The sequence below is a fragment of the Thalassophryne amazonica genome, chromosome 3 (genome assembly GCF_902500255.1).
Source record: "Thalassophryne amazonica chromosome 3, fThaAma1.1, whole genome shotgun sequence".
Classification (NCBI taxonomy): Eukaryota; Metazoa; Chordata; class Actinopteri; order Batrachoidiformes; family Batrachoididae; genus Thalassophryne; species Thalassophryne amazonica.
This window is the reverse complement of record NC_047105.1, coordinates 3072997-3097356: the sequence shown is the minus strand read 5'-3', so window position 1 is coordinate 3097356 and position 24360 is coordinate 3072997. Positions and strand designations below refer to the sequence as shown.

At 44.7% G+C, this 24360-nt stretch overlaps 1 protein-coding gene across 1 annotated transcript in view; it reads left to right on the top strand.

Moving 5' to 3' along the window:
• atrip (ATR interacting protein) overlaps positions 1–24360 on the top strand; it is a 50849-nt gene that overhangs the window by 1691 nt on the left and 24798 nt on the right. The window contains 14 exon segments of the mRNA XM_034164622.1: positions 7449–7657; positions 10457–10515; positions 11590–11622; positions 11624–11707; positions 11710–11777; positions 11856–11965; positions 12273–12419; positions 12495–12581; positions 15400–15499; positions 15994–16354; positions 16434–16484; positions 17212–17384; positions 20029–20165; positions 20290–20381. Coding sequence (XP_034020513.1) covers positions 7450–7657; positions 10457–10515; positions 11590–11622; positions 11624–11707; positions 11710–11777; positions 11856–11965; positions 12273–12419; positions 12495–12581; positions 15400–15499; positions 15994–16354; positions 16434–16484; positions 17212–17384; positions 20029–20165; positions 20290–20381 — 1710 coding nt within the window. The 5' untranslated portion in view covers position 7449.

Below are 24360 nucleotides of genomic sequence, written 5' to 3'. Positions count from 1 at the left end.
GCGTGCAGCAATTAAACAGTAAGACAAAACACACTGACATTTTCTACTTCTAGAACCAATGACACTGAACGGCTAACTCACCTTTGCTACTTATAGAGATGGTCACTTTCACACTTGCAGGAATGAGTGAGTCAGAAAATGTGCACACACCACTGAGACCGGGATGTTTTGATTTCTCTACTGATCACTAGGACGGCTGGATCCGGTCGAGCTTGTGGTTGTTTGTAGACAAAACATCAGTCTTTCCATTGGTACCAAGTATTAGCTTATTCGTGCTGATTACGAGAAACGGCGGCGCAAAAACTACAGCAGTGATCCGGAACTGGGCAAGTGACTGTACACTCTGCTTCCTCATCAAGATTTTTAAGAGAACCATAAATAAAAGTGTTTTAGAAAGCCAGTCTAGTCATTTTGTGTAAATTTGTCTTCTTGTTACTGCTTGCGCTGTTCTTGTCAGTGTTTTTTGCCTTTTCATAAGTTATTTTATTCTTTTATTGTTTATTTATTTAAAATTTGTCTTTGCCGCCTGTTTTGTATTTTGTTTTATATAAAGGACTTTTTAGTGTTACCCTTGAAATTCCATTATCAGTCAATCAAAAAAAAAAAAATCTGAATTTAAAAGAACTTAAGTCCGGACTGGATTATTAAAATATGTAGGTGCTAGTTGAAATGTGGCATAGCTGGGGTTTTATTTTCTGTTATTTTTCAGGAAAATGTTTAAAATGTTGGTCACGTGCCCTCAGCGGTAACAGTGTGTGTGTGTGTGTGTGTGTGTGTGTGTGTGTGTGTGTGGCAGGGGGATCGATCCAAATCAAAGTAATAATATTGATACCAGCATAATGAGATCGATGCTTCAGTTCCAGTTTCTCTCCTGTATTCTCTGCTGCATTCAAATAATAAGTGTTTTGTTTTTGTATTGTATTTCATGAACATACATTCTACTTCAAATTCTGCTTGTTTTATTTATTTGTTGTGGATTGAAAATTTGGTGCACTTTGTTTAGAAATCAGTGGTGTCCAAAGTATTCCAGAAAGGGCCAAGAGGGGTCACGTTTTCTTTGCAGCCACTGACTCCAGCAGGTGATTTCACAGATTAACATCACTATGTGGAGGTGGGATGAGTGCGTCAGTGAAACCACCATCAAAGAAAACCTGCCCCCTCTTGGCCTTTTCTGGAATACTTTGGACACCACTCATTTAAAGTTATAGTGCCACTGGATTTTTTTTTAAGATTTAAGTCATAAAAAGAATTTTCTGTGGCAACACTATAATTTTATTCCTCAGCATTTAGATAAGGGATTTAAATAGTTTCTCCCCCTCAAGGGTTGAAACTCTATCTAGAGTTCTTTTCAACCCCCGAGGGGGAGAAATTCAAGGGATCAGCTGCTCTGACCAACATTTGGTAGATTTGGATGTGATTTACAAGAAATCTTATGGATGTTAATGTATGATGGGTCACAGGTAATCTCAAAACCTCACACGTGCACACACGCTTTCTCTTGTAGTTAGCCTGCACGACGGCAATGAAGGAAAAGACATTATTCACTATGGAATTTCTCCCCAGATAAATATGTCGTCTTCATTCAAATGAGCTATAATCTTGCAACATGTTACATAAATAAACCAACATTATAATGCTTGGATTTCGGTAGAAACTAAATTTTCTCAGTTTTGTGAAACTTGAAATCCACAAAAGAAGTGCAATGAAGGGGGAAACATTTTTGTGTTGTAGTTTGTAATAAAAAATATATATATACATGACAATGGATGGGGAAAAATTGTTTTGTTACTGTTCTATTGTTTCTGAATGAATTCTTTTATTATCAATCAATCAATCAATCAATTTTATTTATATAGCGCCAAATCACAACAAACAGTTGCCCCAAGGCACTTTATATTGTAAGGCAAGGCCATAAAATAATTACGTAAAAACCCCAACGGTCAAAACGACCCCCTGTGAGCAAGCACTTGGCGACAGTGGGAAGGAAAAACTCCATTTTAACAGGAAGAAACCTCCAGCAGAACCAGGCTCAGGGAGGGGCAGTCTTCTGCTGGGACTGGTTGGGGCTGAGGGAGAGAACCAGGAAAAAGACATGCTGTGGAGGGGAGCAGAGATCAATCACTAATGATTAAATGCAGAGTGGTGCATACAGAGCCAAAACGAGAAAGAAACACTCAGTGCATCATGGGAACCCCCCCAGCAGGTCTAAGGTCTATAGCAGCATAAGTAAGGGATGGTTCAGGGTCACCTGATCCAGCCCCTAACTATAAGCTTTAGCAAAAAGGAAAGTTTTAAGCCTAATCTTAAAAGTAGAGAGGGTGTCTGTCTCCCTGATCTGAATTGGGAGCTGGTTCCACAGGAGAGGAGCCTGAAAGCTGAAGGCTCTGCCTCCCATTCTACTCTTACAAACCCTAGGAACTACAAGTAAGCCTGCAGTCTGAGAGCGAGCGCTCTATTGTGGTGATATTGTACTACGAGGGTCCCTAAGATAAGATTGGACCTGATATTCAAAACCTTATAAGTAAGAGAAGAATTTTAAATTCTATCTAGAATTAACAGGAAGCCAATGAAGAGAGGCCAATATGGGTGAGAGTATGCTCTCTCCTTCTAGTCCCCGTTAGTACTCTAGCTGCAGCATTTTGAATTAAGCTGAAGGCTTTTCAGGGAACTTTTAGGACAACCTGATAAAATGAATTACAATAGTCCAGCCTAGAGGAAATAAATGCATGAATTAAGTTTTTCAGCATCACTCTGAGACAAGACCTTCTAATTTAGAGATACTGTGTAAATGCAAAAAAAAGCAGTCCTACATATTTGTTTAATATGCGCTGTGAATGACATATACTGATCAAAAAATGACTCCAAGATTTCTCACAGTATTACTAGAGGTCAGGTAATGCCATCCAGAGTAAGGATCTGTTAGACACCATGTTCTAAGATTTGTGGGGCCAAGTACAATAACTTCAGTTTTATCTGAGTTAAAAGAAGCGGAAAGTAGAGGTCATCCATGTCTTTATGTCTGTAAGACAATCCTGCAGTTTAGCTAATTGGTGTAATGTCCTCTGGCTTCATGGATAGATAAAGCTGGGTATCATCTGCGTACAATGAAAATTTAAGCAATGCCGTCTATAATACTGCCTAAGGGAAGCATGTATAAAGTGAATAAAATTGGTCCTAGCACAGAACCTTGTGGAACTCCATAATTAACCTTAGTCTGTGTAGAAGAGTTCCCCATTACATGAACAAATTGGTAATTTATTAGATAAATTGATCAAACCACCGCAGCGCAGGTGCCTTTAATACCTATGGCATGCTCTAATCTCTGTAATAAAAATTTATGGTCAACAGTATCAAAAGCAGCACTGAGGTCTAACAGAACAGCACAGAGATAGTCCACTGTCTGAGGCCATAAGAAGATCATTTGTAACCTTCACTAATGCTGTTTCTGTACTATGATGAATTCTAAAACCTGACTGAAACTCTTCAAATCGACCATAACATAAACATGTACTTCTGCAGATGATCAGTTAGCTGTTTTACAACTACCCTTTCAGAATTTTGAGAGAAAAGGAAGGTTGGAGATTGGCCTATATTAGCTAAGATAGCTGGGTCAAGTGATGGCTTTTTAAGTAATGGTTTAATTGCTGCCACCTTAAAAGCCTGTGGTACTAGGCCAACTAATAAAGATAGATTGATCATATTAAGATCGAAGCATTAAATAATGGTAGGGCTTTCCTTGAGCAGCCTGGTAGGAATGGGGTCTAATAGACATGTTGATGGTTTGGATGAAGTAACTAATGAAAATAACTCAGACAGAACAATCTGAGAGAAAGAGACGCCATTTCCTCTCCAACTTACGGGTTATCTGCTTTAAGCTGCGAGTTTGTGAGTTATACCACGGAGTCAGGGCACTTCTGATTTAAAGCTCTCTTTTTCAGAGGAGGCTACAGCATCCAAAGTTGTCTTCAGGAGGATTAAAACTATTGACGAGATACTCTATCTCACTTACGAGTTTAGGTAGCTACTCTGCACTGTGTTGGTATATTGCATTAGAGAACATAAAGAAGGAATCATATCCTTACTTAAACCTAGTTACAAGCGCTTTCTGAAGACTTCTAGTGTAAATGAAACTTAATCCCCACTGCTGGGTAGTCCATCAGTGTAAATGTAATGTTATTAAGAAATGATCAACAGAAGGGATTTCAGGGAATACTGTTAAGTCTGCAATTTCCATACCATAAGTCAGAACAAGATCTAAGATATGTTAAAGTGTGGGTGGACTCATTTACATTTTGAGCAAAAGCCATTAAGTCTAATATAGATTAAATGCAGTGTTGAGCTGTCATTCTCAGCATCTGTGGGGATGTTAAAAATTCACAGGTAACGACCAGGAGGACGATAGATAACAACAAATAAAACTGGTTTTTGGGACTTCCAATTTGGATGGACAAGACTAAGAGTCAAGCTTTCAAATGAATTAAAGCTCTGTCTGGGTTTTTGATTAATTAATAGCTGGAATGGAAGATTGCTGCTAATCCTCCGCCTCGGCCCGTGCTACGAGCGTTCTGGCAGTTAGTGTGACTTGGGGGTGTTGACTCATTTAAACTAACATATTCATCCTGCTGTAACCAGGTTTCTGTAAGGCAGAACTAAATCAATATGTTGATCAATTATTATATCATTTACTAACAGGGACTTAGAAGAGAGAGACCTATGTTTAATAGACCACATTTAACTGTTTTAGTCTGTAGTGCAGTTGAAGGTGCTATATTATTTTTTCTTTTTGAATTTTTATGCTTAAATTGATTTTTGCTGGTTATTGGTGGTCTGGGAGCAGGCACCGTCTCTACGGGGATGGGGTAATGAGGGGATGGCAGGGGAGAGTAGCTGCAGAGAGGTGTGTAAGACTACAACTGTGCTCGGCCAGATTTCTAGAAATGAGAGCTGCTCCATCCAAAGTGGGATGGATGCCGTCATCTGTCAGCCACGTGGGCGTGTCCTTGACCTACTCAGGCCAACATTTCATCATAAAAGAAGTAATGCTGCCAACATGTACATACACAACAAGAGCGTGTCGTGTCTCATCTGTCTACAAACACATTCTCATCTCACCTGACAGCAACAGACAGATGGTTCATTTGGAGTGGTGGGTGTGGTCGTTTGTCATCCAGGGACTGGGGCGGGTTCTGTAGCGGATGTGGTGATTTTGAAGTAGGAAGACAGAGTGGGTGGATCATTTTCAGTTTACTCACAGATCTCTATCTGTCACTGGTTTTATGGTGGCAAACTGGTGTTGTCAAACTGGGGGTCTGGGGGCCACATCAGCCCTGCAGAACAGCTGGTCATGGCCTGTAGCATGTGATGTGATGGCCAGGACTCAGGTGTCCAGGATGGGCTCACAGGGACATGTTTTTGAAGGTTTCTGCAGCAGATGGTCTTCAGATTGGCAGATATTGTCAGAATCTTGAAAGTAAGGTTGGGGCCGATCTGATCCAGTATCAGTATCGGCTTCCGATACCACGTAATTCAAGTATCGGAAAATACCAATACAACCTGCGGCGTTTTCTGATACCAGAGAGAAGCCACGTCTGTGAAACCTCTCAAGTGCTGCATGCTCTCTGCTGTGTTACTGCTGAGCATGAGGGGGGAAGGTGAGGTTTCTGAACTGAAGCTTACCTGTTTGTTCCACAGTCGAGGGTTTAAGCCACAGGTAGCAGCAAATTTCCGCCCAGCTCTTGGGTTTCAAATTGTTGGTGCCGCCGAGCGCGGATTTTCCAAAAAAATGAACTGAATTGTTCTGAAAAATCACCCGGTTCAACGTTCCGAGGCTGTGAAACGCTATTAAACAGCAGCTCAGAGCGCAGCACAGGAGCAGGGCCGAACAGAGTTCCTTGTGTGAGCGTTGCTGATGATGCATTAAGAAATTTACGGTTTATTTTACAGTTGAAAGGCTTCGTGTTTCCAAAAAGTTCCAAGTTTGCTCAGCAAGTGAGCATGAGAGAGAGGGAGAGGACTTTTTGCTCCAACACTTGCTTTGACAATGTCAACGTATGTTTCAATTGAAATTGAATTGAGAGGGAGACAGAGGGAGAGAGGACTTCATTTTTACTCTAACACTTGCTTTGACAATATAAACATATGTTTCCCATGTCAATAAAGCTGGAAAAAAACCATTCAGCTTGGCTTCGCCTCGTTGAATGGTTTGTTCCAGCTTTCACCTCATGAAATATTCATACCATTGAAAGAATGTAAAAGCATTCATTATTTGTTTCATATAACAGCTAAAATAGATCCTTGTCATTTGATATTTTATTAATTTATAAACAACAGAAAAGGGACTTACATTTTGGTGTTCCACTGTGACCTGTAGTCCAGTGATGCTGTGCAACTGACTTCAGACTTCCATTAAAAAACGAACGACTTGTGTAGTTCCTCAGTCCAGGAAAAAAAACCCCTTCAGCATTTAATGTGTCTTCATGCATCCAGACGGCTTACAGCGGAGTGGATTTTGTGTGTGTTTGTAGCAACATCAGTTAGCTCAATCAAATCATCGTGTCACTGTCCCCCGCATGCGCGCGCACACACACAAACGGCTTGGTCGACTGTACGTCCTCAGTGCAGCAGAAAAAAAAAATCACAACAGAAATGAGTCCAGCATTTCTTTTTCTTCCTGCTCAGAGCCTCCAGACAGCACAGTGGATTTGTTTTGTGTGTGTGTGTGTGTGTATATATCTTACAAAAATTAGCAGCGTCAGTTAGCTCAATCAAATTATGTCTCGGGAGAGTTGTTGCCCCTGCGCGCGCACAACCTGGTCGGCACTTGTGCATGCGTGTAGTACCAAAAAAAGAACTGTATGTCCTCAGTGCAGAGAAAAAAAATCACGTCAGAAATGAGTCCAGCGTTTCTCTCTTCCTGTTAACAGCCTCCAATCAGCACAGTGGATTTGTTTTGTGTGCGCATGTGCGCAGAGTGCAGTGGTACCAAAACGTATGGAACAAAATTTGCACTCCAAATGGAGCCAAGCCGGACTCTAAATGCAGTGCAACACAAATGGGATGAATTAATCCATGTCATGTGACATACAAAGCACCAATCAAATGACCATGATCCACTCAGCCATTATATAAATGAAACTGATTGATGCTAATGCTTTCCTGACCACCATCCCCTATTTGCTTGCTCAGGGGGTCAATGAGGTCAGACCTTAACCCATGATCTACCCATGTGAAGCGCCTTAAGGCAGCTTTCTTGTGGTTTGGTGCTAAATAAATAAATTTAATTCATGATTTTTTAAAATTAAATTATTGATTATTGCTCTGATGCAGGTGCCACGTGACTGCAGGGAGATGATGTCATTGCTGTAAATATGCATATTTATTGTGTATAAAAATGTGGTGGAACATGCCTAGAGGTCAAAGGTCACAGTTAACAAGCTTCTCCCTCTCAGCATGTCTCCGCCCAGCAAGCGCCTGCGAGGCCTGAACCAGGAAGCAACCATTGCTGATTTGGAAGACCCATTCGGGGATGAGCCGGACTTCACTCAGGATGACCTGGATGAGATTGACATTATTGCATCACAGGCCATCTCCGCGACAGCTGTGCCCCCTCAGGGGCACAGCTCACTGCCACGGAACACGGCGAGCAGATGGCCTCTCTGTGAGTGTATTTGCTCTGTAACAGCATGATGTGTAAGAACTGGGACTACAGTTGGTTTTCAGTAATGGTTGTTAAATTGGTTACTGATCAGCGTTATTGGTTAGGGTCCCTATCTCACTGGACACCACTGTTAGAGAAAAGTTGGAGATGCTGTTTAGCAACCAAACATGTAAACGTGTGACAGTGTCTCAGTTGGTATCTCACTGAAGTGTCCACTGACAGCTGAAGACAACCGGTGTGTTTGTACACAAAGAGTTCAGCTCTTATTGTCCTGCTGTGACCATGTGAATAGACTGGAAATTCCCCCACTTTACCCAATAATTGTAAAATAAAATAATGATAAATAAAATATGACCCCATGAATAAATGAGGAAGAGGAAACATGACCCGGTCCTGAGGAAGGCCTGGGGCCCCTGTCTGGAGCCAGGCCTGGACAGAGAGGCCCGTCAGCGAGCGCCTGGTGGCCGGGCTTGCCATGGTGTGAAAGTCAAGGGCGTCGACTGAACAAACCTGGGTGGCAGAGGCTAGCTTCGGAGGTGAACGTCATCTGGTGGATTTGGCCTCCACACACAGCCTCGGCTCCAGAACCACTCTCCTTGATAGGGGTTGGACCTTATTCTTCTCTGGAGTTGCCCAGGGTGTGAGGCACCAGGTGGGTGAGGGGATATTCACGAGTCCCCAGCTGAGTCTGGCCGCTATGTTGGAGTTTACCGTGGTAGATGAGAGGGTCACTTCCCTGCACCTTGGGGTGCGGGGGGGGGGGGGGGGGGGGGGTGTGGGGGGGGGGGGGGGGGGCTTCTTGGAGTCCCTGAATAGAGTCCTGTATGGGGCTCCAGTGGGGGACTCCATTGTTCTGCTGGGGGACTTCAACACCCACGTGGGCAATGACAGAGACACCTTAAAGGCGTGATTGGGAGGAACGCCTCCCTGATCTAAACCTGAACGGTCGTTTGTTATTGTAGTGATGCAGCTCAGTTTCCATAAAAATGGTTCATTTTGTGATAAAAGCATGGACTTTGGCACACATATTCTAAATTATCTAATGTTTATTTTCAGATATGCAAATTATTGGTTGAGTAATAGCATTTAAAAAGGAATAGTTTGCATAGTTAGTTACAGTGTAACATATGTCACCATGTCATAGAATCCAGTGGACATCAACCTTGTTTGACCTTTACTTTACATTCAACACAGTCAAAACTATTCCATTTATTGATCCTTTTATTTCAACCAATATTTGCATCACTTTTTACAAAATTGGAGCAGACTGTAACTTTTGACCCCTGTACAAACTGAAACTGACCTTTGTCACCATTTTTATACCGTTCTTACCCCTTAAATCCAGAACATTCAGTCATTCAGTCCAAACTAAACCTTTTGGAATCGTTATGATCAAAAAGACAATAATGTGGTATAGTTTTCAACATGATTGGAGCATTTTTAAATTTTCACCCCTGTGTAATTCTTTTTTTGACCCTTGTAGCTCATTAGAGGTCAGCTCCAGGATAGCTCCATATCTGAAAATAAACATGAGTTAATTTAGACTGTGTGTGCCAAATTCCATGCTTTTATCACAAATGAACAACTGTTTTGCTATGCTGCCCCACTATTGGACTTCTGTGCTCATCATGGACAGTCTATAGCACAAACCATGTTCAAATATAAGGTGTACATGGTACCAAGCAAAGCCACTGATGAGATCCATCCAGAAATGCTGAAGGCTCTGGGTGTGGAGGGACTGTCTTGGATGAGACGACTCGTCAACATTGCGTTGAGGTCTGGGACAGTGCCTAAAACAGAGACAATACAGAACCCCGCGGTTAAATTAAAAAAAAAAAAAATGCCACTCACGGGATTCAAACTTGCAATATACAAAAGCTCTGATTACCAGATGGAAGCTTTAACCGCTGCACTGCCATCACTGTTTCATAACAGGAGCATAAAATGGGCTAAAAATTAACAAGGAGATAAACGTGTTTTTTTTTGTTTGTTTTTGTTTGTTTTTGTTTTGGTTTTTTTTAAAGAGAAAAAAGTGCTGCGATAATTTGACCAAACGGTGTATTTCTGCTGATATGTGACTGAAAGGTAGCATATTGTTACACTATTGACTTGTCATATAGTCCTGTGGTGCTCACAGGACACGTGTGTTGGGCCAGTCCCGCAGTTGGAGCTGGAACTGAGCAGAGTGTCCTTTAATGACATCATATTTCCTCCGCACACAGAGATGAGAGAGAGAGAGAGAGAAGAGAGAGGGAGGAGAGAACAATATTTAAAGTGACACAGTGCTGTGCTTCACTCCCCCCTGCCAAGAGTCCCAGTGAGTACATTCAGGGAGTCCCACAACACCAGTGATGGCTCTGGGAGCAAACTGGGAGGAGTCTTGTCTCCTCACCAACTTTGAAAAATTCAAAGTCTGGGTGCAATGTTAGCGACGCTCTGTGAGGGAAGAGCGCCAGCCAGCGAACATTGTGCGAAATCAAGCGATTTCTCTCACAATTGTTGTATGCAGGCTGTTGCAGCCCAGTGAGATCGGACCCTAAGTCAGTAAGTTTACTCATGATATTCGGGGTGTAATATTTAATCCATGTGAGTCTAAAGTCTATTGTTAAAGTAACAGATCTGTACACAGACCACTGAATCCATCAAAACACAATGAAACCGTCTGTTGGTTTACTGTGCTGCTGTGATGTGAAAGTGGTGCATTGTGGGAGTGTTTCTTGCCTGTGGGTGGGCGTGTCGGACAGGTGACGCAGCAGTCCAGATATGTGTAACGCTGTGATGTTGGTGCTTTGTGTTCAGCTAATGGGTCCAACTCGTACGGCCAGCTGGAGGTCCAGCACGCTGAGCTCAAGAAGAAGGTGAGACTCGCTTCTTAGATTCATCACATTTGGTCTTTTTGACACTAAAATCTTTATCGTCATCCTGTTGGAATGTCACGCAGTGAAAATAATAGTTTTCATTTTTTACTCTTTATTTTAGACAGTTCTTCACCTTCACTGTTAATGTCAGTGTTTCCTTCTTCAGGACAGATGGCCGGGCCAACATAGAGTTGTGTAATGCAGAGTACCGACTAAGCCGAGCTTATGCAGCCCTGCGTCGTGATATGCTGAAGGACGCATAGGGATCCATGAAATGGACACAAAAAAATTAAACGTTTAATTTTTTTGTGGACTTTCCGTGTAGAGCACTGGACGCAGTGCTGTGAACAACACTGTGCATCTGTACACTAAGCCTGACGCAATTGTACGCTACCCTGCACCAGTCCGCAAAAAATCTTTTAGGTTTTTTTAATCAATACATACCTGCATTGGTATATTTTATTCATCCTGCTGGACTCTATTATTGCTGCTTTTGCAGGCAGTGAAGCTTCAAATCCACAGAAGAGAGGAGGCAGGCCAAGCTTCCCCCTGCATGCAACATTGTTTCATGATACGCGCCATTCCAGCGTACGCGATACGCAGCACAATGTAACTCGACGCAGGCCCGATGTGAAAGGGACATAAGGTCCGTGTGTCCAGGCTAGTTTCTGTTGATCCTCTCAGGCCGTCTCTATAAGGCACTTAAGTGTTTTCTTAATCCTTTTCAGTAAAGCAGTCCATATTCTTTGATTTCTTCTGTTTTGTTGTTTCATTCGTAGTTTCTTTCCTCTGACAAGATGCTGAATATTTTGGGGTTGTGGGGAAAAAAACACTGTATCTGAGGATGTCATCTGGTGCTGGAAACAATGAATGACATATTTTGGCTAAACATCTCACCAGTTAATCGAGAAAATAATAAACAGCTGAAACTAATCCTGAAAATGATCGTTAGTTGCTGCCCCGAGTATTTAGAGATGCTGTTTTGCCCTCTCACCACTGTGAGGCGCCAGTGCTGAAACTAAGATCCACATTGTAGATTTAAACACATAAAAGCATCTGTCTCACTCTGAGCAGCTGGAGGAGGTGGAGGAGGAGATCCTGATGAAGATGCGGGGAGATCCAAGTGGCTCAGAGACTCCTGAGAGCTGCTCAGCAGGAGAAGGAGGATCCGAGAGCAGAAGCAGCTGCTGCTGGACCGCACAGAAGGACCGAGAGCACAGTGAGCATCAGCAGGACCTCAACAAGAAGGTGAGGAGCCGTACGCACCTCAAACCAGTCCATCCGGTGTCAGGCAGTGCGCAGTAACTGCAACGTGTGGTTCTGTAGGCCAGTCTCTTCAGTCGGAGCTGGCAGTTTAAAGAAGCAGAGATGAACCAGATGAAGACCAAACTGATGAGCTGTGACAGAAGCAGCAGGATGACGTCCCTGCTGCCCCGAGACAGGTCCACTTGTCTCCTCTGTTCCTTCAGAGTGTCACTGATCTGAAGAATCACTCTTCTTCTCTTTCATCGCTGGCTGAGAACATTTGACTTTGGTGGCAAACAACAAGGCGGTCAACTGTCATTAAAAACCAAAGTTTAAATGTTGATTTATTTAGTTTTTTAAATATCCAAGTATATCCAATATATTGTTTTTACTTGTTTGGGAGGGTGCTGTGACTTGCCATACAAAAATATATCTTTGCTATTAAAGACCCACAAAGTTCTTCCAACACTAAAGGCTAAACTCTGACTAACTCATCTCTCTGTCTCTCTCAGTCCCTCACGTTCTGAGCATTCATGCCCAGTTGCATCATGGGAGCAGTAGCGCCTCCTCCTCCCCTACAGGAAACGGGTTTATCACTAAAGAGACATTTGCTGCAGAGTCCCCAGTTGGGACAATGCCTGTGAAGACGAGGACAGATGGTGGGTCATGTGATGGCGGTGATGTCAGTGAGTTAGTGATTGATTGATTGATTGATTGATTGATTGCTTTTACAGGCGTTTCCTCCAGATCAGCTGACAGATTTGAGACTACTCGTCCAGATCCCTTCCTACACGTCAGACCTCAGCAGCTGCAACATCGAGGTCAGAGGTCAAAGTTACAACACATTACTGAAAACCTGAAAAGCGTTACCAATCTGATCTGATGTTCAGTTAATACCCAGACACGGGGCTGTTGAAATCAAACCCATAGCTTTTTTAAAGAGAAACTCCACATTTTCTTGGGCGGGTGTTGTTGCTCGTGCACTCTGTGATTGATTGGGTGTCCCGACACACCCTGAAGCTCTGAGCTGGGTGTAGCCTCCTTCCGGCGTAGGTGATGCACATTACGCCTGCATTCGGCGGCCATTTTGTAACCTGATATGGTGGGAATTCCCACTGGTCACGCTTTGCAATGCCACAAACGTGAGACAGTGTGTTGCCTGCTTCCGGCGTAGGCGATGCACATTACCCTGACGTCATAAGTTATGCACCGTCAGAGCTCAGAGCTCTCAACCAATCACAGTAGGGGAGGAGACCCGCGGTACCATCCAGGCTAAGAAGGGTGTTGTTGCTCGTGCTCGTGATCGATTGGATGTCCTGACGCACCCTAGGCTCTGAGCTGGGTGTCGTTGCTCGTTGCAGTCTGTGATCGATTGGATTGTCCTGACGCACCTGAGGCTCTGAGCTGGGTGTCGTTGCTCGTGCAGTCTGTGATCGATTGGATGTCCTGGCGCACCCTGAGGCTCTGAGCTGGGTGTCGTTGCTCGTTGCAGTCTGTGATCGATTGGATGTCCTGGCACACCCCGAGGCTTTGAACTGGGTGTCGTTGCTCGTGCAGTCTGTGATCGATTGGATGTCTGGCGCACCCCGAGGCTCTGAGCTGGGTGTCGTTGCTCGTGCAGTCTGTGATCGATTGGATGCCTGGCGCACCCGAGGCTCTGAGCTGGGTGTCGTGCTTGTGCAGTCTGTGATCGATTGGATGTCCTGGCGCACCCTGAGGCTCTGAGCTGGGTGTTGTTGCTCGTGCAGTCTGTGATCTATTGGATGTCCTGACGCACCCTGAGGCTCTGAGCTGGGTGTCGTTGCTCGTGCAGTCTGTGATCGATTGGATGTCCTGGCGCACCCTGAGGCTCTGAGCTGGGTGTTGTTGCTCGTGCAGTCTGTGATCTATTGGATGTCCTGACGCACCCTGAGGCTCTGAGCTGGGTGTCGTTGCTCGTGCAGTCTGTGATCGATTGGATGTCCTAGCACACCCTGAGGCTCTGAGCTGGGTGTCGTTGCTCGTGCAGTCTGTGATCGATTGGATGTCCTAGCACACCCTGAGGCTCTGAGCTGGGTGTCGTTGCTCGTGCAGTCTCTGAACGATTGAATATCCTGACTAGGGATGCACCGATCCACAATTTTTCACTTCTGATCTCATCCCGATTCCTGAATTTGGATATCTGCCGATACTGATACTTTTCCGATCCGATACTAGAGCTCTGTTTGCTTTAATATTATTATTGTTGTTGATTTTTTATATGAGGATTTTCTTAAAACAGGAGACCTGAAAGTTCAGCTACAATTTGCCAGAAGGTGCATCTAAGATGAAAGACTAGATTTGATGTTTTGGTGAAAGAATTAAGTACTTTTATTTTTTTATAGATTTTTATAGCCTTATTTTTATAGACTTAAATAGAAAAGACAGCACTCTCCCTCTCTGTCTGTCTCCCTCCCTCTGTCTGTCTGTCGCTCGCTTTCTCTCTTTTGCTCACTCTCTGTTTCTCTTGCTTGCTTGCTTTCTCTCTCCCTCTGTCTCTCTTTTTCTTCCTCTCAAAAACAGCAGTTTTCATGCTGTGCAAACGTCAAACGTTTTGGAAACATGAAGCCTTTCAACTGTAAAATAAATGTATTATCAGCGACGCTCACGCGCAGGATTTTAATGGAGACTTTTCCCTTTCAGCGGAGAGAATCTCTGTGTTCAGCTCCTCCTTGGCTGCACACTGAGCTGCTTTTCAGTGTTTTACAGCCTCGGGATAGTGAAGCGGCTAACTTTTTAGCACACATTTTCAGCAACAATAAAGTTAATTTTTTGGAAAATCCGTGCTCGACGAACAGACAATTTGAACCCGAGAGCCAAGCAGAAATTGGCCGCTAACCGCAGCTAGAGCACTGCTGAAGAGAGCGCTCTGAAACAGCCCGGCTTCAGAACACCTCCCACTCGGCAGTAAACAAGCAGCGGTTGAGAGGATTCACAGTGGCTCTTCTCCGATATTGGAAAATGTCGTGTTTCTTCCTCAGTATCATCATAGGGAGTTTTTCCTTACCACTCTCACCTGTGTGATTGTTCATGGCGGTTGGTGAGGTTAGACCTTACTCATTTGAAGCTTTGTTGTGATTTGGTGCTATATAATAAATCTGTGGCATTTTGCAGCGTAGTAAGGGCTATCTTAGCTTGAGGAGGTTTGTAAGGTGGTTAGAAAATCCCTTGTGAATTCTGTGGCAGTGACTTAACACGATTCAGCCATCGCTCCTTTTTTCACACCAGGGTTGTTTTATTATATTAATCAAATCAAAAGGCTTTTGTTTAGACGGTGACACACGGTGACCGATGGCTCTGAGATTAAATGGTATCATGAAAAATTGAATATTGTTGAAACAAACGGGCTGCTGGAGTTGAGTCGGGTCTGTTGCATCCTGAAGGAACCTGGGTGGGGTCTCAGCCACAGCTCCCCCCCCCCTCCCCCCCCCGTAACTTTTGATATGGTGATTAATGAAGCAGGATGAGTGCAACCAGCAGGTTATCCAGTCTGAGCTGTGGTTTGCAGGTTTAAGTGCCGCCGCGCTGACAGACGAGGTTCAGCTGGAACAGATTTTAAAGTGTCTACAAAGAAAAAATGCTTTCTGGAGGTGACCCGCAGTGTCCTGTGCTGTCCAATAGGTGGCGTCCTGCTGGGATTGTTACTGCAGCAGCCTCTTTCTCCCAGCAGACTCTGCCTCTCTCACCTCCTGACTGTGGACACGGACATCCACACCAGCAGGTAACCTTGGCAACACAAACAGGATGTGTACGTCTTGTAATGAAGCATGTGTCTGAAAGCTGCCAGGTTCAGTTCCTGCATGGCAAAGATGAAGCGAGCCAGCAAACAGAAAAAAGGAAAGGAGATGTTCAAAACTCAAGCAGAGACATCTGAGGACACTTCAGAAGTACTTTATCGACTGCACCTGCTAAAATGAGATGGACTTTGGGCTTTAACAAGTTTGTGTCGCTTTATAACATCATGTGAACAAAGCATGCAGACTGAACTCAAAGTACCAGAAACTCAACCTGGTATTTTACTGCCTCAGATGGTCCTCTTCCATGACACCAACCCTTGAGAGGAACCCCTCCGCTAAATTAAATTATCACTGTGGCCGACGTGCCACAGGGAAGGATTATTCAGCTACAAATATACAGAATTATGTAAAAAAATAAAAAAAATCTGTGTTTTTGGGGTGTGTGTGTGTGTGTGTTCGTCTTTGTGTGTGTTCTCAGAGGGACGGCTGCAGGTGTTGCGCTGCACACTGATGTCCCAGGTGCCTGTGGAGCGTCTGGAGTCTCCCTGAGTCCTGTGCAGAGTTTGGCTGTCAGTGGACTAAACCTGCTCTGTCAGAACCGGCTCGTGAACTCATTCGGCAGCAGAAGAAGCAGGTCCTGCCCCGGAGCTGTGCTCCTTTTGCCTCTGCTGGACCTCCTGCTGTCCCGGCTTTGCCAGGCTCTGGACTCTGTTGGTCCTACCGCTGACAGCAATCCTGGATCAGCCGCCGGCTTGATGGAGGAGAGTTTTCTGCATGTGGTGGATTCTGGAATGGCTGCTCTGAGGATCCTCTACCTGCTGCTGACCCACAGTGATGAGGTGAACACACACACACACACACACACAGGCAGAGACTTAAAAGTTTGTGTTGCACTCTGACCTTTGACCTGTTCCCCAGGTGGTGGAGGCTGTGCTGTCTGAGGAACGACGGAGACGATGTACAGACAAGGTACCAACACAGTTTTACTGTGAACTTTGAATTCATTCTTCATTGTAGACTGACATGATCAAACTCTGAACGTTTCTTCACTGTGAAGTTGTGTGGATCAAAGTCTGAACTTTTGTTCATGATGAAGTCATGTGAATGAAAATCTGGACTTTGTTCATGGCGGAGTCGTGTGGATCAAAGTGTGAGTGTTTGTTCATGGTGAAGTCTTGTGGATCAAAGTGTGAACTTTGTTCACAGTGAAGTCACATGGATGAAAGTCTGAAAATTTGTTCACCACAAAGTCATGTGGATCAAAGGCTGAACATTTGATCACGGTGAAGTCACATGGATAAAAGTCTGAATTTTTGATTGCGGTGAAATCACATGGATGAAAGTCTGAAAATTTGTTCACCACAAAGTCATGTGGATCAAAGTCTGAACATTTGATCACTTTGAAATCACATGGATGAAAGTCTGAAGTTATTGAAATGATAGCATGTGCTTTTTTCCCCTGTTTACACGATGATGTCAGATTGTTACTGTGTGGGCAGCAGATCAGATTTTGTTCCCTGGAACCTGTACCATGGTTCGTGTCATGATGAGCTGTGGTCATGTGTGGGCTTTCTCAGCTCACTTATGTCCGTTTATTTTGTTTCCAGGTTGGGTTTTTTGTTTGTTTGTTTGTTTGTTGAGGTCTTCTCACGTTTATTATGTTTTTCGACTTTTCCTTCCTCCTGACTCTGCTCAGTCTGCTGAAGGCGTGGGACTGCACTCCCGTCATGTTTTGCTGCAGAGTGTGGTGCGGCTGGGCGATGTGAGGCTCTGCACAGATGGCGGTTCACAGAGGGAAGTTCTTGTGTGTAGTGCCATGAAAACTCTGTGCATCCTACTGGAGAGGTCACGGGGAACACAAGCTGACAGGTACGAACACGCATGTGTGATGTCACAAAGGTTACTTTGTGTCACATGACACCATCTTACTGACTGTTCTGTGATGGGCAACATTGTCAAAGAAACTTGACATTTTATGGCTTGAGAGTTTAAATGACATCAGCCATGTGAAACGGGGAAAAAAGCCTTCTCTAGAGGGCACCAAAACACCAGTTTCAGTTTTCAATTGATTTTCATTTATATCACAACAAAGTTGCCTCAAGCGGCTTCACACAAGTAAGGTCTAACTTTACCAACCCCACGAGCAAGAACACAGGCGATAGTGGTAAGAAAAAAATCCCTCTGATTTGATGAAAAAGCCTCAAACAAACCAAACTCAAAGGGGTGACCCTCTGCTTGGGCCATGATACAGACACTACAAAACAATTTACAACATGAATATACAGGAAATGTTGCCGGTGCACAGGACAGGAGGGTTACAGAAACAGACACCATCATGATTGTCGAGATCAGCAGCATCATACAGGGCAAAGATGAAATGATGGACTGTTGATTAGTCAGGGCAACTTAATCAAACAGTGCACACAACAGACTGCATAAAAACAAAAACAGAAGGGAACACGAGATGAACCACTAACAAACAAAAACAGAAGGGAACACGAGATGAACCACTAACAAACAAAAACAGAAGGGAACACGAGATGAACCACTAACAAACAAAAACAGAAGGGAACACGAGGTGAACCACTAACAAACAAAAACAGAAGGGAACACGAGGTGAACCACTAACAAACAAAAACAGAAGGGAACACGAGGTGAACCACTAACAAACAAAAACAGAAGGGAACACGAGGTGACCACTAACAAACAAAAACAGAAGGGAACACGAGGTGAACCACTACAAACAAAAACAGAAGGGAACACGAGGTGAACCACTAACAAACAAAAACAGAAGGGAACACGAGGTGAACCACTAACAAAAACAGATAACATATTAAAACATATTAAAGCAAACGAGACGAACCACGAACAAACGTAAACGGAAGGTAACACGAGACATACCACCAAAACCCTAACCACTAACAAAAACAGAAGATGAACCGCTAACAAAAACTGAAGGGAACACGAGACGAACCACTAACAAACAAAAACAGAAGGGAACACGAGACGAACCACTAACAAACAAAAACAGAAGGGAACACGAGGTGAACCACTAACAAACAAAACAGAAGGGAACACGAGGTGAACCACTAACAAACAAAACAGAAGGGAACACGAGGGTGAACCACTAACAAACAAAAACAGAAGGGAACACGAGGTGAACCACTAACAACAAAAACAGAAGGGAACACGAGGTGAACCACTAACAAAAACAGATAACATATTAAAACATATTAAAGCAAACGTGACGAACCACGAACAAACGTAAACGGAAGGTAACACGAGACACACCACCAAAACCCTAACCACTAACAAAAACAGAAGATGAACCGCTAACACAAACTGAAGGGAACACGAGACGAACCACTAACAAGTGAAAACGGAAGGGAACACGAGACGAACCACTAACAAGTGAAAACAGAGGGGAACACAAGATGAACCACTAACACACGAAAACAGAAGGGAACACGAGACGAACCACTAACAAACGAAAACAGAAGGGAACACGAGACGAACCACTAACAAAAACAGATAACATATTAAAACATATTAAAGCCAACGAGACGAACCACTAACAAGTGAAAACTGAGGGTAATATATGTCACGTTTCATGTGTTTGTTTGTTTGTTTCCAGGGTGCACAGTGTGTTGGACGGTCACGTTTTATGTGTGTGTTTGTTTATTTGTTTCCAGGGTGCACAGTGTGTTGGACGGTCACGTTTTATGTGTGTGTTTGTTTATTTGTTTCCAGGGTGCACAGTGTGTTGGACGGTCACGTTTTATGTGTGTGTTTGTTTATTTGTTTCCAGGGTGCACAGTGTGTTGGACGGTCACGTTTTATGTGTGTGTTTGTTTATTTGTTTCCAGGGTGCACAGTGTGTTGGACGGTCACGTTTTATGTGTGTGTTTGTTTGTTTGTTTCCAGGGTGCACAGTGTGTTGGACGGTCACGTTTTATGTGTGTGTTTGTTTATTTGTTTCCAGGGTGCACAGTGTGTTGGACGGTCACGTTTTATGTGTGTGTTTGTTTATTTGTTTCCAGGGTGCACAGTGTGTTGGACGGTCACGTTTATGTGTGTGTTTGTTTATTTGTTTCCAGGGTGCACAGTGTGTTGGACGGTCACGTTTTATGTGTGTGTTTGTTTATTTGTTTCCAGGGTGCACAGTGTGTTGGACGGTCACGTTTTATGTGTGTGTTTGTTTATTTGTTTCCAGGGTGCACAGTGTGTTGGACGGTCACGTTTCATGTGTTTGTTTGTTTGTTTCCAGGGTGCACAGTGTGTTGGACAGTCATGTTTCACATGTGTGTTTGTTTATTTGTTTCCAGGGTGCACTGTGTGTTGGACGGTCATGTTTCACGTGTTTGCTTGTTTTTGTTTGTTTGTTTCCAGGGTGCACATTGTGTTGGACAGACATGTTTCACGTGTTTGCTTGTTTTTGTTTGTTTCCAGGGTGCACAGCGTTTTGGACAGTCATGTTTCACGTGTTTGCTTGTTTTTGTTTGTTTGTTTCTAGGGTGCACAGTGTGTTGGACAGTCACATGTTCTGCGTGTCAGCGAGCAGCACTGTGCGCACGGTGTCACAGTGTGTGTCTGTCATCAGATCAATGACTGACCACCATATCTTCTCTGATATCCTCTGCTCCTCACACGGTGAGGCTCCACCCACTCCTGTAGATGCATCCAATCAGAGTTTCCCTCTTGTGTTTTCTCCTGCACGGCTGTATCATTTCTCCTGGTGCATGCGACTCTCCGTGATTGTTTCTCATTGCTACAGACTCTTGTGTGTTCCTGAAGCTATTTGATTACATCAGAACTCGACCTGATCAAACAGCATCAAACACAGACTGGACCCTACTGGACTTTCAGGTACCCACAGTGGAGACACACCTCCCCCTACAGGTGGTATTACAACATTGTAACATAGACAGTGTTATGTAAATGAGGATTTTGCTTGTGTTAAATACGTAAGCACAAAATGAAATTTATTCAACTGCTGACAGCTAAATAAGACAAACACACGTTTTAACTGAAAATACACTTAATTGAACTTTGACTCCTGTAACTCTCCCGGCTCTTACTATAATACTGTCCCTCACAAAGTACAAACTCAAACTATTCCGCAGTTTTAAATTTATTCAAGTCACTATGGAAATCAGGCCTGAACAATGGGTACAAACAGTTTTATAAAACACTTAATGGATGTAACAAATGTGGACCTCTTAGCAAAATCCTTCCCTTATTGGTCCCCGTGGGCATTCGACCTGCCAATGACCCGCGCGGTAACGGGACATTTATGATTCATAATGTAACCTGAATCTCTTTGTTCCAAGTGGTAAAACTGGTTTAATCCAGTTAGACATGCGCATTCCAACAAGTAACAGACTAAAAGTATGTGAAACTAAGAATACAATCCTAAGTAAAATAACTACTTTCATACCAAAACAAATAAAGAACATAATAATTAAACACACAAATATACACTCAGTAAAAATATATGAGATGAACTCAAAGATCTAAAACTTTTTCCACATACACAATATCACCATTTCCCTCAAATATTGTTCACAAACCAGTCTAAATCTGTGATAGTGAGCACTTCTCCTTTGCTGAGATAATCCATCCCACCTCACAGGTGTGCCATATCAAGATGCTGATTAGACACCATGATTAGTGCACAGGTGTGCCTTAGACTGCCCACAATAAAAGGCCACTCTGAAAGGTGCAGTTTTATCACACAGCACAATGCCACAGATGTCGCAAGATTTGAGGGAGCGTGCAGTTGGCATGCTGACAGCAGTAATGTCAACCAGAGCTGTTGCTCGTGTATTGAATGTTCATTTCTCTACCATAAGCCGTCTCCAAAGGCGTTTCAGAGAATTTAGCAGTACATCCAACCAGCCTCACAACCGCAGACCACGTGTACCACACCAGCCCAGGACCTCCACATCCAGCATGTTCACCTCCAAGATCGTCTGAGACCAGCCACTCAGACAGTTGCTGAAACAATCGGTTTGCATAACTAAAGAATTTCTGCACAAACGGTCAGAAACCGTCTCAGGGAAGCTCATCTGCATGCTCGTCGTCCTCATCAGGGTCTCGACCTGACTACAGTTCGTCATCGTAACCGACTTGAGTGGTCAAATGCTCACATTCGCTGGCGTTTGGCACGTTGGAGAGGTGTTCTCTTCACGGATGAATCCCGGTTCACACTGTCCAGGGCAGATGGCAGACAGCGTGTGTGGGGTCGTGTGGGTCAGCAGTTTTCTGATGTCAGTGTTGTGGATCGAGTGGCCCATGGTGGTGGTGGGGTTATGGTATGGGCAGGCGTCTGTTATGGACGAAGAACACAGGTGCATTTTATTGATGGCATTTTGAATGCACAGAGATACCGTGACGAGATTCTGAGGCCCATTGTTGTGCCATACATCCAGAACATCACCTCATGTTGCAGCAGGATAATGCACGGCCCCATGTTGCAAGGATCTGTACACAATTCTTGGAAGCTGAAAATGTCCCAGTTCTTGCATGGCCGGCATACTCACCGGACATGTCACCCATTGAGCATGTTTGGGATGCTCTGGACCGGCGTATACGACAGCGTGTACCAGTTTCTGCCAATATCCAGCAACTTCGTACAGCCATTGAGAGGAGTGGACCAACATTCCACAGGCCACAATTGACAACCTGATCAACTCTATGCAAAGGAAATGTGTTGCACTGCATGAGGCAAATGGTGGTCACACCAGATACTGACTTGTATCCCCCCCAATAAAACAAAACTGCACCTTTCAGAGTGGCCTTTTATTGTGGGCAGTCTAAGGCACACCTGTGCACTAATCATGGTGTCTAATCAGCATCTTGATATGGCACACCTGTGAGGTGGGATGGATTATCTCAGCAAAGAAGTGCTCACTATCACAGATTAGACTGGTTTTGTGAACAATATTGAGGGAAATGGTGATATTGTGGAAAACGTTTTAGATCTTTGAGTTCATCTCATACAAAATGGGAGCAAAACCAAAAGTGTTGCATTTATATTTTTGTTGAGTGTATCTAAGAACTCCACCTGTTGACATGACAGTGTCATGTCAGTCCAACTTCCCGGTGCCTCCAAGACCTCAGAGTGGCATCCCGGATGCCAGCCCCAAACATCTGGACAAGCTGCAAACACCGCCCGAGATCTATTGCAGTGGAGGGAGAACCTGGACCCATATTGCTCATCTAGTAAGCATAAACCTCCAAGGTCTACTGGATGAGGACCATGGGCACAGGAGATAAACCCCCTCACAACCCTGGTCCCCCTCCAGCACCCCGGATCCAAGGCAAGCAATATCCACACCACTAAACAATTTCCACAAATAGACATCCATCCATACATCCATCCATCTATTTTCCTCCGCTTATCCGAGGTCGGGTCACGGGGCAGCAGCTCAAGCAAAGCCACCCATACCTCCCGATCCACACACACCTCCCCAAGCTCCTCCGGGGGAACCCCAGGGCGTACCCAAGCCAGCTGAGAGACGTAGTCCCTCCTGCGTGTCCTGGGTCTTCCCCGGGCCTCCTCCCGATGGGACAACGCCGGAACACCTCTCTAGTAAGGCATCCAGGGGGCATCCAGAAAAGATGCCCAGGCCACCTCAGCTGGCTCCTTCGATGTGGAGGAGCAGCGGCTCGACTTCGAGCTCCTCCCGAGTGACCGAGCTCTTCACCCTATCTCTAAGGGAGTCCCCAACCACCCTGCGGATGAAACTCATCTCGGCCGCTTGTATCACGATCTTGCTCTTTCGGTAATGAGCCAAATCTCATGACCATAGGTGAGAGTTGGAACGTAGATCGATCGGTAAAGCGAGAGCTTTGTCCCCCCCTGCTCAGCTCTCTTCACAACGACAGTCTGATACAGCGACTGTATCACTGCAGACGCTGCACCGATCCGTCTGTCGATCTCATGCTCCATCCGTCCCTCACTCGTGAACAAGACCCTGAGATACTTAAACTCCTCCACTTGAGGCAAGGACACCCCACCGACCTGAAGAGGGCAAGGCACTTTTTTCTGGTCGAGAACTATGGCCTTGGATTTGGAGGTGCTGATCAGCATCCCGGATGTTTCACACTCGGCTGTAAATCGCCCCAGTGCACGCTGAAGGATCTGGTTTGACGAAGCCAACAGAACCACATCATCTGCAAACAATAGAGATGATATTCTGTGGTTAATAACCGGACCCCCTCTAGACCCTGGCTGCGCCTAGATATTCTCTCCATAAAAGTAATGAACAGAACCGATGACAAAGGGCAGCCCTGGCAGAGGCCAACGTGCACTGGAAACAGGTTGACTTACTACTGGCGATTTGAACCAAGCTCCTGCTGCGGTCGTACAGGGACCAGATAGCCCTTAGCAAAGGACCCCGTACTCCCGGAGCACCCCCCACAGGGCGCCTTGAGGGACACAGTCAAACGCTTTCCCCAGATCCACAAAGCACATGTGGACTGGTTGGGTGAACTCCCATGAACCCTCGAGCACCTGATGGAGGGTGTGGAGCTGGTCCAGCGTGCCGCGACCAGGACGAAAACCACACTCCTCCTACTGAATCGGTCGAATTCTCCTCTCCAGTACTCTGGCATAGACCTTACCGTGGAGGCTGAGGATTGTGATCCCCCTGTAGTTGGAACACACCCTCCGGTCCCCCTTCTTAAACATAGGGACCAATCCAGGGTCTGCCAATCCAGGGGCAACTGTCCAGCTTCCTCCCCTCCCAGCAGATCCAACTCACCACCAGGTGGTGATTGGTCAACAGCTCAGCCCCTCTCTTTACCCGAGTGTCCGAGACATGTGGCCGAAGGTCAGATG